At 46.8% G+C, this 16,029-nt stretch overlaps 1 protein-coding gene across 3 annotated transcripts in view; it reads left to right on the forward strand.

The window, feature by feature from the left end:
• Positions 1-15,440, forward strand: part of RASAL3 (RAS protein activator like 3) — a 48,113-nt gene extending 32,673 nt beyond the window's left edge. For all 3 annotated transcript variants that reach the window (XM_079959205.1, XM_079959206.1, XM_079959207.1), the window contains 8 exons: positions 1,767-2,003; positions 2,514-2,715; positions 3,676-3,779; positions 5,857-6,157; positions 7,554-7,676; positions 8,683-8,882; positions 10,432-10,507; positions 13,370-15,440. In XM_079959205.1, the coding sequence (XP_079815331.1) occupies positions 1,767-2,003; positions 2,514-2,715; positions 3,676-3,779; positions 5,857-6,157; positions 7,554-7,676; positions 8,683-8,882; positions 10,432-10,507; positions 13,370-13,525 (1,399 nt within the window). In that variant the 3' untranslated portion in view covers positions 13,526-15,440. The remainder of the gene's footprint in view (positions 1-1,766; positions 2,004-2,513; positions 2,716-3,675; positions 3,780-5,856; positions 6,158-7,553; positions 7,677-8,682; positions 8,883-10,431; positions 10,508-13,369) is intronic.
• The last annotated feature ends 589 nt before the right edge of the window (positions 15,441-16,029 follow it).

The raw sequence follows: 16,029 nt of genomic DNA on the forward strand, positions 1-16,029 counted from the left end.
ATGGGAAATAATTGTGTACAGCTGAAAACGCTGGCAGCATTAAGATAAATTCAACAGTGTCAATAAGTTCCGATGGATGCAATAATGGAAAACTGATTGGTATAGTTTTTGCAAAATTTGCAGGGATTTAAGATATGTAAAATGAAATGTGGAAAGAGAAGAAGGGAAGTCATTGAGATCTTAAGGATGTAAAATGAGTATTTGAAATGGTAAAACAGAAAATTTAAGAAAAATTATATTTAAAGAAGATTAACAGGACGACTGCAAGGAATTCAGGATGAATGCTCATTGTCATATACTGTAAGCACCCTATAAGCAAATGAGAAGAAACATTCAATCAAGTATGGACTGTGGGCCTCTCGAGGCAGGTGTATCCTGCAATATGTAATCGTCAGTGATATATTTATAATAAATAAATTTATATTTATAATAAATAAATTTATATTTATAATAAATAAATTTATTAGTCTCTAATTCCTCCCCAATGTTTCCACATTATGCATGTCTAGGTGGGCTCTCTTGCACTATATAACACAGGAAAAGTGGGACGACAAGAATCGCCAGAATATTTGTGGGATTTCAACAAGAAGCTATAGGTCATTCACTGCTTGGGACTGAAGCAGTACTGTGGTGGGATAATGAGCTGCTTGTGCGTTAAAGCTTGATCCCTCAGAGCTCACTCAGTGTAGTGAAGCCCTGCCTTGAGCGGAGCCCTTTGGGGTGGCTCCGTCAGTCGCTGGTAGAATCTGACAGTGGGCGTTTGCGGAAACGTTTCCAACATAAAAGCTGTTTCACGGACATGCGCCTCCTGGATTCCCTGCGTGACAGTTTCCGGCGAGGGGTGGGGGTCCTTAAAGGGTGTCCTGATACCTCCTCACTGTTCTCACTGGAAGTATCCCAGAGCCTCCCCTCCGACTCCCTTTCCTTTGGAGCTCCCGCACTCCCCCTACTGGTTCCCTCTTCTGCTGAACTGTCTCTCCTATTCTCCTGGAGCCTTCTCACCACCTGTCCTTCCGATGGCAGTTCCCTGACAAGTACATCTGTCCTGAAACCTCTGTGGGCACAAACAGCATTGGAAGTGGGATTGCATATACTGTAACTGCCCTGACATTTTAATGAATGCCCAGAAACAAGGATGTCTGGAGAGGCCCATAATCTAACTGCTGTGTAAGCGAATCAGGATGATTGCAGAATAAGCAGATTGACAGGAGGAGTCCTCAGAGTTTCTGAGGCCAGTCACTGAGCCAGCCATTGACAAATCATTACTTTGGCTCAGGTAACAATGTGAACTAGTCAAGAGACCTTCCTTGGGTCTGTTATTGTTCACTTTCAGGATGTGCTTCTGTCCAACTCAGCTCTGTGTCACTCTGCTAGAACGGCAGCCATTGTGGGGAGAGCGGGGAGTTTCAGCTGAGGGATATTCCTGGATCTTTCCCCAAATGTCCAACTTCCACTTTAAGCGGCTGTAAAGTATGAGGAAAAAACGACGGAGCAGTATCATACTGCATTGTCCAATAAGCGGCAAAAATGCCTGACTTTGGCATTGTGTGCAAAAAACGCTGGCATTGCTGTCAAGCAGAAACTGATAATTTTATGAAACGGGGTGCTATTTTATGAATATCATAGCTTCAGATGTTTTAGTCGGTTTTGGCTTGTTCTGTAGCGATTCCCTATCCTATCCAGGTGTTCTGTGCGACCCCTTCATCCCAAAGTGTGTGCCCTCAGGCCTTCTCACAGCCAGCCAACTCCTTCTTTTCTCTCTGCAGCTCCTTCCCAGCTGAGCTCAGTGAGGTCTTCACTGCCTGGCAGGAGGCATGCCAGCTGAGGGGCAAAGCGAGCATCGGGCAGCGCCTCATCTCTGCCTCCTTGTTCTTGCGCTTCCTCTGCCCGGCCATCATGTCGCCCAGCCTCTTTGGCCTCACTCAAGAGTACCCGGATGACACCACCTCCCGCACCCTGACTCTGGTGGCTAAGGTTATCCAGAACCTGGCAAACTTTACCACGTAGGTAACTGTGTCTCTGGCTGTGTCCAGGAAGGGTGATTCAGTATGAGGCTTGAAAATGGCTTGGAGCCAGTGTGGTGTAGTGGTTAAGAGCGGTAGACTCGTAATCTGGTGAACCAGATTTGGTCGGCAGTTTTTAAAAGCAATCTGAAATGAGCACAAACAAGTAGATTGTTTAATCGTTCGATATAATAATAAATTAATTATTCAGAAATATTACAGTGTATTCATGTCTTGTTTGGGCAGGGTTAAACTCCTCGAAATACAATTGTCTTCTGCGTTTCCACTACAAACGCCCTCCCAGCAGATGTCAAGGCAATAAACAACTATTTTACTTTTAAAAGACAACTGAAGGCGGCCCTGTTTAGGGACGTTTTTAATGTCTGATGCTGTATTGTTTTTAATATTCGGTTGGAAGCCGCCCAGAATGGCTGGGGAAACCCAGCCAGATGGGTGGGGTATAAATTATTATTATTATTATTATTATTATTATTATTCCATTTTCTGCAGGTTTGGAGAAAAGGAGGCATACATGAGCTTCATGAATGAGTTTCTGGAGCGCAACTGGGGCACCATGAAGTCATTCCTCTGCAGCGTCTCCAGCCCTGGCAGTGCCATCCACTTGCCTGCTTATGACGACTCCATTGACCTGGCCCTGGAATTGTCCATCCTGCATTCCCTGCTCTGCAACATCTTTTCTACCCTGGAAGAGGTACCAGCTGCCTGTCTTGTGTGGCACCTCCACTTGGATGGGCTTGGCCTGCCCCCCTGGCGGCAAGATGCATTGACTGGGCCTGCTCATGGGTAGCGGAGCCTAGGAGGAGCCAGCAATTGGAGCAGAAGCCAATCCATCAGGGACTTTGCATCTGTCAACGCCTGTCATCCATGTTCCTCGGTCCCGCTGTGTATCCCCCTCCCTCCTGCAGCTCATTGGTGGCTTATACCAGCTATTTTACATAAAGGTGCCATCAATTTGGCTAATATTGCTATGGGCTGCTTACAGGCGGGTGTTTATTATAGGATGGGTGCTCCTGGTGTATGGAATCTTTTTTATTTTTTGCAGTAACTCCATGACATTCTTGGCACCAAAAGGTCAGCCCACATTTTCTCACCGTCTAATCCAAAAATTTCCTTTTCTGTGAAAAATCCGATAAATAATAACCACAAATCCCTGCTAGCCAGCTATCTGTTTGCAATATCTCAGTGACCCATTCACAAATTAAGTGTTAAATCTGGAAGAGAGGAACTCGGTGGCATTGCAGTCAGGAAGAAAAGGAATTGATTTGGGGACACAGGGAGACACAAGAAAGGGAGCAGTTTTTGTGATGGGATGTGTGAAGGTGGATTTGTTTCTGAATTTTGAAATTCACCATTTATTCTTCAGATATATTTGCTCATTCAGGCAGGATTGGAAGGGTTAGGTGGGTGGAGGGAGGTTCACCCAAAGCAGGAGATACCATTAAAATAAAGTATGTGTGTATATTTTAACAAATGCATAAATGTGACTTGTAGGGTCTAATCCAGGTGTGAGTGTGATCCTCTGCTCCCCTTTGTCAGAGGGAGAGCAAAGCCTTCAGTCAGTCGTGCCACGCCAGTAGCAGTGGTTTCTCATTTTTGCAAGCCCTCTGACTGCATTCTTCTTACCTGTACTTTTTGCTCTGTTGCATATAAGCGGACAAAAGACAGACTGGAGCCTCTGCCCACAATCCTCCGTGCTATACAAGAGGGGACACCGGTTCCTGTCATCGTTCGACTTGGGCCCAGTGCAGAGGACAGGTAACAAACGACTCACTTCTGGCTCTTGGGGTGGCTGGCAGGGAGGGAATACACTGATATCACAGCAATGGTTGCTGGCTCTTGAGGCTCAAGAAGAAAACCAGCTTTCAGAGAAATCCAGGAGATAGATCTTGATCATGCTCAGGGTTGAAATGGCCACTATATTTAATAATAATAATAATAATAATAATAATAATAATAATAATAATAAATTTTATTTATACCCCACCCTCCCCAGCCAAGACTGGGCTCAGGGTTGGCTAACACCAAATATAAAAACAATTGATTGAAACACAGCTTAAAAAACAAGATTAAAATACAACATTAAAACATTAAAATGCAGCCTCATTTCAGTGGAAACCCAATCATAAACTTTTTTGGGGATAAAAACGGCAAGTCTTCACCAAGGCTAACTATCCAGACTGGTCCTACATGGGCCAGAAAAAAGCCAGGGAAGTCCCCAAATCGGAGTTCCAACACAGAAGGAGAAAGGAAAAAAGAAAGAGGGGGAGGGGATCAAATTCATTTGGTGCTGTAAAGGCATTTCCCTCAGATGGGATTGGCTTCTGTCCTGCCATGGAGTTGCTTTCTTTGCGGTTTGGGTGTTGAGGGTTTGATAGGATGATGGTCAGTTCCCTCACTGTGAAAAGTGAGATTACAGGGAACCAGGAAAAGGGCCTTCTCAGTAGTGGCGCCCACCCTGTGGAACGCCCTCCCGTCAGATGTCAAGGAAATAAATAACTATCTGACTTTTAGAAGACAGCTGAAGGCAGCCCTGTTTAGGGAAGTTTTTAATGTTTGATGTTTTATCGTTTTTTGAATATTCTGTTGGGAGCTGCCCAGAGTGGCTGGGAAAACCCAGGCAGATGGGTCGGGTATAAATAATAAATAATTATTATTATGGTCCTACATCTTGGATAGAGACTAGGTGATTTCCTGGAATTTTCAGAAGGCCTCACAGGCCCTTGTTTACCTCAGCCCCAATTCCTGGCACCCACGTACCTCCTTGCCTGAAATGATTCTCCATCTTTTGCATGTTCAAATATCAGATTAAAATCAAAGAAACGTGAGTGCTTTATGCCATTTTTTAAAAATGCATATATTTCAGCTTTGCTATTTTTACATGAAATAAGACCATCCCTGCTATGTGCCCCCCAGCTCTACTCACACACAGTAAAAAAAAAAAAGGTAAAAGGTAAAGAACCCCTGGATGGTTAGGTCCAGTCAAAGGTGACTATGGGGTTGCAGCGCTCGTCTCGCTTTCAGGCCGAGGGAGCCGGCTTTCCGGGTCATGTGGCCAGCAGGACTAAACCACTTCTGGCACAACGGGACACCATGACAGAAGCCAGAGCGCACGGAAACACCGTTTACCTTCCCACCACATCAGTACCTATTTAGCTACTTGCACTGGTGTGCTTTCAAACTGCTAGGTTGGCAGGAGCTGGGGAGCCCACTCCATCGCAGGGATTCGAACCACCGACTTTCCGATCAGCAAGCCCAAGAGGCTCAGTGGTTTAGACCACATGTTCAGTAAAGAATTAACAGCCAGGGGTCATATCTCTCTCTCTCTCTCTCTGCTTTCAAACTGCTAGGTTGGCAGGAGCTGGGGAGCTCACTCCATCGCAGGGATTCGAACCACCGACTTTCCGATCAGCAAGCCCAAGAGGCTCAGTGGTTTAGACCACATGTTCAGTAAAGAATTAACAGCCAGGGGTCATATCTCTCTCTCTCTCTCTCTCTCTCTCTCTCTCTCTCTCGGTTTGATAGGTTCAAGTGCTGCCTGTTGCATTATAGTCACGCTGCACTCCCACCCTTCCAGCCAGTGTGGTGTAGTGGTTAAGAGCGGTGGACTCGTAATCTGGTGAACCGGGTTTGCGTCTTCGCTCCTCCACATGCAGCTGCTGGGTGACCTTGGGCCAGTCACACTTCTCTAAAGTCTCTCAGCCTCACTCACCTCACAGAGTGTCTGTTGTGGGGGAGGAGGGGAAAAGGAGATTGTTAGCCGCTTTGAGACTCCTTTGGGTAGTGATAAAGCGGGATATCCAATCCAAACTCTTCTTCTCTTCTTGTGTTCCAGACAGGCGGAAAACCAGAAGCCGGGTTTTGTGCCCCCACGGGAACTGGGCAAGCACAGTCCTCTGATCAAGAGCCAGTCCATGACCAGCATTCAGAAAGGCCGAGGAAAGGAAGAGCCGCTGGCCCCTTTGCACCCAGTCAGAAGCAGGACCAAAGTGCAGCGCACCCAGAGCGTCCCGACTCAGAACAAGGCAGCTCGACGTCTCCAGAAGCAAAGGAGCACCGAGCACGTGGCCGAGAGCAGGGAGAGCAGCCCTCGACTTTGTACCTCCTACCCGCATGGCAGCAGCAAAGCATCCCAGGTAATTGGGGCTCTAGACTGGCCCTCCTGACTACTGGTGGCCCCCAACTGCCTGCAGCTCAACACAAGTTCCCTGGAAAGGCGTAAAGTGTCAGCATCACCCTTGAGCCAGTGTCACCAACTGGACTCATGCACTTCAACCCCGACTGGGCTAGGCGGGCTAGGTAGCACTTCCAGAGACCACCTTCTGCACAGGAACAGGTCAAAGTGCTGTGGACTCACAGCTTAGAGTTGTGAGCACCGGATTCACTTCCACAATACAGTCGTCGCACAGCAGAGTATAGCAGAGTCTTGCAGTGTATAAACCACTCGGAGAGCAGCTCTGTAGAATATCTTCTTTTATTCTATAACTACAACTATAATACAAAACTATATACAGAGCTAAATAGGTCTAAGCATAAATGAATGCTGCACTGAGTGTCTGCAGCTGCTCTTAGCAGCAACCTTATCTCTACACACGATCTCTAACACTCAGTCTCTCTCTTTCTCCGACACACTGACTGACTGACTGACTCTTTGATGTGGTGCTGGAGCTGAATAAGTAGAAAGCAGAACACTGCTCCTCCTCTCTGGAGAATCAGCAGACTCATCAGGAGATTCTTGGATATGGGAGGGGTGAAACCTCCTCATAAAGAACCGGAATCTGTAAGACCCACAGGGAGTGCAGAATAGGCACCATCATGGGGGTCATCCACTGTCATAGAATCATAGGATCTTAGAGTCGGATGAGACCCCAGGGTCATCTAGTCCAACCCCCTGCAATGCCGGAATCTCAGCTAAAGCATCCATGATAGATGGATGTCATCTTTAGAGGAGTCATGTTTGGAGAGTGAATAGGGTCTGGGTGATCAGGGGTGACCTTTCTTCTTGACACAGGACAGCACCCTTGTCTTCCATGTCACTTTCCTAATTTGTTTACCCAGGAATCCCACTGCAATAGTTCAAATCCCCATGATGGGGTCAGCTCCCGTTGCTCTGTCCCAGCTCCTGCCAACCTAGCCATTCAAAAGCACACCAGTGCAAGCAGATAAATAGGTACCGCTGCAGTGGGAAGGTAAACGGTGTTTTCGTGGGCTCTGGTTTCCGTCCCGGTGTTCTGTTGCGCCAGTAACCACTTAGTCATGCTGGCCCCAGACCCGGAAAGCTGTCTGTGGACAAACGCCGGCTCCCTCGGTCTGAAGCAAGATGAGCCCCATAACCCCATAGTCACCTTTGACTGGACCTAACCACCCAGGGGTCCTTTACCTAGTAAAATATGCAGGTAAAATGAACCACGGAAAGAGAAGAAGGGAAGTCACTGGGTATCTTAAAGTTTGTAAAATGTTTATTTGAAATTGTAAAACAGAAAATTTAATAAAAATTATTGCATAGTAATAATAATGTTGATTGTGTTCTAGGGGTATCCGAAGCCCCACCCATCTGCATCACTGCCCCGGAAGCCCACTGTGCCTTGGCTGAGGCACTCTGAAGAAGCAGCTGCCCAGCAAAGCAGCCTCTATGCCATGCAGCCCCTGGAACAGGTGGGAGAATCACTTCCACTCAGAATATCAGACCCAGACACCCCAACTCCTGAGTGTACGCGCTAGTAGCACTTTGCATTCTGGTACCAGAACGACAGTCCACTATTGACTTGAGTTAGTTGTGATTTCTCAAAAAAATGTTGTTGTGGGCAATGATGTTTGGGTAGTTTAGAGGGGGCTTCCACCCTATAGACTGGTGCCCTGCCATGTCTAGAAAGGGATGAATTATGTCACCTGGAGGCAGTCTTTTGTTCCAGTACACTTAGCTACTTAAGGTAGAGTCCCCCTCCGCCACAGAACAAAAACCACAACGCTGTTTCATGCTTGGCATCCCATCATTTTTGCAGACTTGAGGAAGAGAATGGGATAGCGGGAAGATTCAGGACCTTCAGATGCTTCTGTAATGCTTAGACTTAGGAAGCAGGCCTGTTAATGTCATTCCTAGGCTATAAGAGGTGATGGTGGAGGACTGGGAATGCCTCCTAACAGGCTAATGGCCCAGGCAGGATTTGAACCCAGAACTCATCTCTCAGGGCTTATCCACACTTACCTTTCCCCAGCTCTTTCCAGGCACGGTCCGTGTTTAAAAGGTCTTTGTCAGGGTGCGTGTGTTTTTGCCGTAGAGCTTTCTCCATGAAAACCCACTCTTTAAAGCTCAATCGGAGCAAACAGCCATCTGCAGAAAATCCACATTGACTTTTGCTACGATTGAGTGCTAAAGGGTAGGTTTTCACAGGCAAAACTCTGGGCAGAAAACAAAACAAAAACACCATGCTAGGACACAGCGCTTTTAAGTGTGGACCTCTGCCTGGAAAGAGTGGGGCAAAAGTTAGGTGCGAATAAGCCCGATGCTCTAGCGGCGGGATTCCTGCCTCTGGGCCCCTTGCCATGGCTATGACCTTGCTTCTGCCCCATTGACCCTGTGCAAGGCCACCCGGGAGAGAGAGAGGTTTCACTGCTTCAAGCCCCTGACTGCTCTAACTACTAGCCTTGTTTACCCCCACAGTATGGGAAGCAGATGGAAGAGCTACAGATGGAGCTGACCACAGCGAGGGAGAAGCAGCAACTCTTCGAAGAGCAGCTGGAAAGACTGACGACCCAGAACCAAATGCTGCTAGAGGAACAGGCCAAGTTTCAGGAGCGGGAAGAGGCTCTCTGCAAGAGGCTGGAGGAGACCGAGAGCTGCCTTGTGCAGCTAAGCACCAGGTGAGGGATCCCACGAGATCCTCTAAAGACCTGCATGGTCACCTTAGTTCTGGTGCCTTGGCTCCTGGAAGTTTTTCAGTCTGTCCCTGATTTGAGTGCCTAGTCACGAGGCACTATCTTTTTTAAAAACATTTTTATTGATTTTTACAAATAATTTCCAAAAATCATATAACATGCTTTCTCATCTTATACAATGTTTTGGACTTCCATCAACTGCATCTGAAGATTTTCCAGTCTTTATCACTTAATCTGCATTTCATTATTTTCAGTATTACATTTAATACTCCTTCACTAATAATTCTTATCATAGTTTTCTCTGCAATATTTCGCATAGTCCTCCTTACAAAACTTCTTGCAAACCTACTAGCTTAATCTGCTGATTACAATTGCTTTTCAAATAATTCATATATTTACTCCAGTCCTCTGAGAATCTCTGTCCTGCAGGTTTCAAATCCTTCCTGTCATCTTATCCAGTTCTGCATAGTCCATTAATTTTGTCTGCCATTCTTCTTTCGTCGGTAGTTCTTCTTGTTTCCATTTCTGTGCCAACAATACTCTTGCTGCTGCTGTTGCATATAAAAACAGTTTATTGTCCTGTCCTTCATGAGGCACTGTCTTGGCCCAAGTCCCTTGCGAGGAAGCAAGACGAAGAGGCCATCTTCTGGAGCCAGAACCAAGCTGACCAAGGGCAGCTGCCCTGAATCTTGGCAGTCCAAGTAACTTGGTTGAAAGAAGGTCAGCTGATGAGTTAAATCCTGCTCAGGTTGGCAGGATTCCATGCAAAACACATCAGATCCACTGCTAAAATGAAGGTTTTTTCATCTGCTTTTGAACAAGGTTTAAAGAATGGGTTTTGCATTAGAATCCCCTGCCAAAATGAAGAGGTGGTGGAAATCTTCAATTTAGCAGCTCCTTATAAGGTTCTTTATGGGACGCAGGTGGCGCTGTGGGTTAAAGCCTCAGCGCCTAGGACTTGCCGATCGAAAGGTCGGCGGTTCGAATCCCTGCGGCGGGGTGCGCTCCCGCTGCTCGGTCCCAGCGCCTGCCAACCTAGCAGTTCGAAAGCACCTCCGGGTGCAAGTAGATAAATAGGGACCGCTTACCAGCGGGAAGGTAAACGGCGTTTCTGTGTGCGGCTCTGGCTCTGGCTCTGGCCAGAGCAGCGATGTCACGCTGGCCATGTGACCCGGAAGTGTCTCCAGACAGCGCTGGCCCCTGGCCTCTTAAGTGAGATGGGCGCACAACCCCAGAGTCTGTCAAGACTGGCCCGTACGGGCAGGGGTACCTTTACCTTTTATAAGGTTCTTTGAAGTTCCAAGTCCGATGAGGAAGTGGAGTAAAAAATGTTCCCCAGTGGTTTAGTGTATCTAGTGTGAGAAGAGTTTTGCATCTCTTTCTTATGTCCTTTGTAAGCCTTGTGAGGCCTTGGGCTGAGAGACAGTGACTTGTCCAAAGCCAGCCAGCATACCTATGGTAGGGACTGAGGAGGTTGAAACCAGGTCTTGCAGCTTGAGTTCGCTAGATTATACTGGATCCTCTTCTGTTGCAGGGTGACTAGTGTAGAGACCAGCTGGAAGAAGGATCACGAGAAGCTTCGAGCTAGTGAGGAGAAGACCAAGAATCTGGTAAGGGCTCTTTGTAGCCATTTAACCTGGTGGTCAAGGGGTAGGGGCAGGAGAAAATGGGGAGCCACTCAGGGGAATTGCTCAACAAAGGCTCAGGAACTAAACATCTTCCAAGATAATAATGCCCACTCACATCATAAAGAGCTCATAACCCACCTACTCTCAGCAGCCAGAAACATCTTAGCCAGACACTGGAGAGAGCTGTCAGGAATGTACATGTACCAATGGTATCAAATAGTGTGGGAAAACAGCCTTATTAGAAAAACTAAGCAAAATATCCAATTCAGGTAAACTCCCACTCTCCTTTTTTGATTTAATTGAAAATTTAAATCTTTACGATGCTTGGAGAACAAAAAACCCCAGGGTAAAGGATATTATTATTATTATTATTATTATTATTATTAATACCCCGCCCTCCCCAGCCAAGGCTGGGCTCAGAGCGGCTTACAAGCAATAATAAAAACAAGTTGAATGATTACAACTTAAAAACAAAATTAAAATACAACATTAAAATATTGAAACATTAAAATATTAAAATGTAGCCTCATCGCAGGAGGAGAAGGAATGGAAAAAAGAAAGAGAGGGAGGGAATCAAATTGGCTCCAAGCCAAAGGCCAGGCAGAATAATAACACATTACTCTGAAGCACATATATCAGGTGGACGAATTGATGCAATTTGGGTATCTAAAAAAATGATGTTGAATCTCAATAAAGCGGAAAAATTAACTAGATCTATATCAGATCACAATCCTGTAGCAATCTACATGAACAAAGAGTAAGTAAAGTGAAAGAAATCTTGAAAGAATTTTTTGAATTAAATGAGGAAAATAATTTGGGATGTGAGTAAAGCATTTATGAGAGGGTACAGAATACAGCAAATGGGGAGAATTAAGAAAAATAAGGGAAATAATATTATGGAAATAAATAAACAAATAAAAGAAAAAGAATTGGTAAAAAAATCCAAAAAATGAAGAAATGCTTCAGAGTATAAAAAAATTTACAATTGCATTTATCAAATTTACTGAAACTGAAACGGGGACAAACAGAAGAAGATGCCTTCGCCCCGGTAGGGTTCCCCTTTATTACATACACAGCCCAGCAAGACAATAACAAGAATCTGTCGACAGCATATGAATCAATCTGGCTAACCTGATCCAAACACACACACACACACACCCCACTCTCACACAAAACCAAGTCTCACTACAGCCAACCAAAGACAACCAACCACACTCTAGGCCACACCCAACCTCTCTCACCACCAAGGAAATACAGTGGTCCCTCGCAAGACGAAAAGAATCCGTTCCGCGAGTCTCTTCATCTAGCAGTTTTTTCGTCTTGCGAAGCAAGCCCATTAGCAGCTTAGCGGATTGGCGCTATTAGCGGTTTAGCGGCTTTTAGCGGATTAGCGCTATTAGCGGATAAGCGGATAAGCGGCTTAGCGGCTTAGAAAAAGGGGGGGAAGGGGGAAAAACCCGCGGGAACTCGCAAGACATTTTCGTCTTGCAAAGCAAGCCCATAGGAAATTCGTTTTGCGAAGCACCTCCAAAACGGAAAACTCTTTCGTCTAGCAAGTTTTCCGTCTTGCGAGGCATTCGTCTTGCGGGGCACCACTGTACAACAAGCGAATAGTAAGAGAACCCACACAAGTGACGCTGACACAAAACCCCACAGAAGAAGAGAAGCATTCCCACCCCACCCCACTCACCATTCCCCCCTCTTTTCTTCCTAACCTAACATTGTATGCAACACTAATGTCTCACAACAAATGAAACTGATCTGTAGAAAACACAACTTGAGAAAAGAGACAGTGCATGTATTTTTGTAAACTAAGAAATCTTTAATTATTTTTTTTAAAGGCTCAGAAAGAGTAAAGCATCCGTATCTCATTTAGGAGGCACACTCCAAAGAGATATTTCAGCACACAGGCCCATTTCATTGCAGTAAGGTGTGAGTCGCTGGACCAGCTGCAAAACGCCCACCTGATTGTTTTACTGCACATAGATATGCTGAAGTTAGACAATTGATTCACTGGGGGGTTCGGTGGCCCCCGCTTGCCCACTGCTTGATTTGTACAGTGAGAGGTGCTGGGGTTTAATAATAATAACTAATAATAAATTTTTATTTATATCTCGCCCTCCCGGGCCAGAGCCAGGCTCAGGGCAGCTAACACTAGTAAAATTACAATTAAATAAATAAATAAACCAATTTAAAATACAGGTTAAAATATAATTTAAAATGCAGCCTCATATTAACAGTAGCCCATAGATCAAAATCATAAGGGGGAGGGAAACATAAGGGTCAGACTGAGTCCAAACCAAAGGCCAGGTGGAACAGCTCTATCTTGCAAGCCCTGCGGAAAGATATCAAGTCCCGCAGGGCCCTAATCTCTTGTGACAGAGCGTTCCACCACGTCGGGGCCAGTACTGAAAAGGCCCTGGTCCTAGTTGAGACCAGTCTAACCTCCTTGCGGCTCGGGACCTCCAAAGGGTTGTTATTTGTGGACCTTAAGGTCCTCTGCAGGGCATACCAAGAGAGGCGGTCCCATAGGTATGTGAGTCCTAGGCCACATAGGGCTTTAAAGGTCAAAACCAGCACCTTAAACCTGACCATGTACTCCACCGGGAGCCAGTGCAGCTGGTAAAGCACAGGATGAATGTGATCCCACGGCAAGGACCCCGTAAGGAGCCTCGCTGGGGCATTCTGCACCCGCTGGAGTTTCTGGGTCAGCTTCAAGGGCAGCTCCGCGTAGAGCGAGTTTCAATAATCAAGCCTGGAGGTGACCGTTGCATGGATCACTGTGGCCAGACCAGGGCGAGAAAGATACACAAGCCAACTGTTTCTCCCATGTCCCCTTTGCAGGAGCGCCGCCTGTCTGGGATGGAGAGGGACCACGACCAGCTCCTCCGTGCTGTGGGCCAGATGCTGGGATATGCAGGGAAACCGTCCAATGCACAGCAGAAGCCCCACTCGGGGCCAGTGTGGGTGGACAGAGCTGAGAATGGGGATGAGACCTAGCCCGCTTCCCTTCGCATCCGAAAATGCAAAGCTGGCGCATCTCCGTAGTGGAAACTCTCCTCTCCCAGGACAGCCCTGGAAGTCTCTCCAAGGTGTACATTCCTGCACATCACTCTGGTGGATCCTTCAGCTGGAGCCCACAAGGAGCTTTGCTACAACCTCCTGTGCCTTCCTCTCGGCTTAGTTTCCAACGCTACGCAGCCATCGCCACCCTTTCATCCCCGCCTGAGATGGCATCCATTCCACAAGCCCTGGCTCTGCTTTCTGGCTGCAGCTTTCATCCGCAACAGCTGCTTTCCCTTCTCTTCTGAGATGAAGCATTTCTCCTCCCATCCGATTTGCCCCCCAGTATTTTCATATCACAAGGGACGCGGGTGGTGCTGTGGGTTAAACCACAGAGCCTAGAACTTGCCGATCAGAAGGTCGGTGGTTCAAATCCCCATGACGGGGTGAGCTCCCTTTGCTTGGTCCCTGCTCCTGCCAACCTAGCAGTTCGAAAGCACGTCAAAGTGCAAGTAGATAAATAGGTACCGCTCCAGCAGGAAGGTAAACGGCGTTTCCGTGCGCTGCTCTGGTTTGCCAGAAGCGGCTTAGTCATGCTGGCCACAAGACCTGGAAGCTGTACGCCGGCTCCCTTGGCCAATAAAGCGAGATGAGCGCCGCAACCTCAGAGTCGGCCATGACTGGACCTAATGGTCAGGGGTCCCTTTACCTTTACCTTATTTTCATATCACAATAGCAGAGATGTGGGTGTTTAAATCTGGATTTCCCCCAGCTATATAGAAAGGATGTGGGATTGTTCACGCTTCACTTCTCCCATGTCTAGAAAGCACGGGTCCGAGAGGTTTTCCACTTGCCCCGTTTGTAAAAACCCGATTACCGTTTGTTCCAACTGAGCGCTTAACCGCCCCGGTTTTCTCCAAGGGAAAGTGGCCAGGAAAATGTGAATGATCCCAAATTGCTAGGGTTGCCATACGTCTGGAATTTCCCAGACATAGCCGGAATACTGCAGTTAGAAGCAGTATAATGTCCGGTTGTAAATTGCTTTTAAAAGGTCTTGGCCAAACGTTTGTGTCCGGATTTTCACTTTTTGAAACATGGCAACCCTACAAATTGCGAACCACCTTCTTCTTCTTGCGAATACAGTGGATCATCTGGATACAAATGTAATTCGTTCCAGGGGTCCGTACGTACCCCGAAAATCCGCAAGTAGAGGCACTGCTTCTGCATGGCATAATAGAGCACTTCTGCGCATTCACACGCGACAAAGGAATACACTTCTGGGTTTGCCGCGTTCGCAACCCGAAAGTTACGTTACCCAAAGGTCATGTAACCCGAGGGTCCACTGTATAGCCCATCAAGCAATAAAGGCATAAAAGTAAAAGCACTTGTGTGTGGACAAAGATACACAATTGTACACACAGAAACAGCAGCCCAATGTACGCATGAATGCCCTAGTGTGGACACAGCGTAAAAGAGTGAAGGGGGAAGAAACTGCACCTCTCTGAGCACACCACTTGCCTCCCTGCATTGTTTTCCCTTAGCCAGGCTCACTTCCAGTGTCAGAATCTGGCCAGGTGGCAGGCTCATTCTCCTGGAAGACAAAGACTGGTGAGAGAAGTAAGCCGTGAACAGAGAGCGGCTCCATACCTTTCACCCCTGCATCTCCTTTGCTATTTGACTCGGTTCCCTCCTCTGCCTCCCCCTTTCCTGCATGATCAGTACAGATCCAGGTTCAAATGCAGGGATCTGATGACACCTTGTTCAATTTGAAGCTGAGAATCAATAGTTTGTATCTTTCTGCCAGGCTTGTTTCGGCATGCCTGTATAATCCAGTGTCTGCCATTGACCTATGCAATGTCTCAACTTTCCTTTTACCATGCAAATATAATTCTGGTTTGTCGGTTTTGAGATATATATGTTAAGAGCTTGCAGTTTTTTTGGCAGGTACGAGGCTGTGGGGTGGGGATGTGGGGTACAAATGGATAAACTGTGTGCAGAGGGCCATCAGGACTCCTGCCCCCTTTCCATCAGAAGGTCTTAAATTATTTCTTTATAGGCATAAAGAGCTGGATTTTCTTGGGAAGAGGGTGTTGTTCACATTAACCCGTCAATACACTGAATCTCCAACTGGCCTTGGGGAATCTGCATAAATTGACTGAATTTTGTTCATTCTTCAGCCAAGCTTTGCAGATGCTTCAAGGGCCTCTGGGATGCACAATGCTGGCTTGAGTCCTGGACATTGGCCAGGATCAACTGGAATCTTACTTTCTTGGAGTCCTTTCCCATTTTGGTGGTTCTTTTCAGATGGAGTTCAAAAACATCAGAGTCCACTTTTGATGTGGCAACCAGGTTGTTGTATGACTCTGAGTGGGTCTTGTGCCTGGTGAGAGCATTTGTGCCGGTGTGCTTGGGACCAAACGTCTTTTCAGCCTGCCATGAAAACAATGATGCTGATGCACCGGCTCAATTTCAAGAGACGAGGTCCTGAGCTCAAGCACTGG

This window comes from Podarcis cretensis, assembly GCF_951804945.1.
Source record: "Podarcis cretensis genome assembly, chromosome: 17".
Taxonomy (NCBI): Eukaryota; Metazoa; Chordata; class Lepidosauria; order Squamata; family Lacertidae; genus Podarcis; species Podarcis cretensis.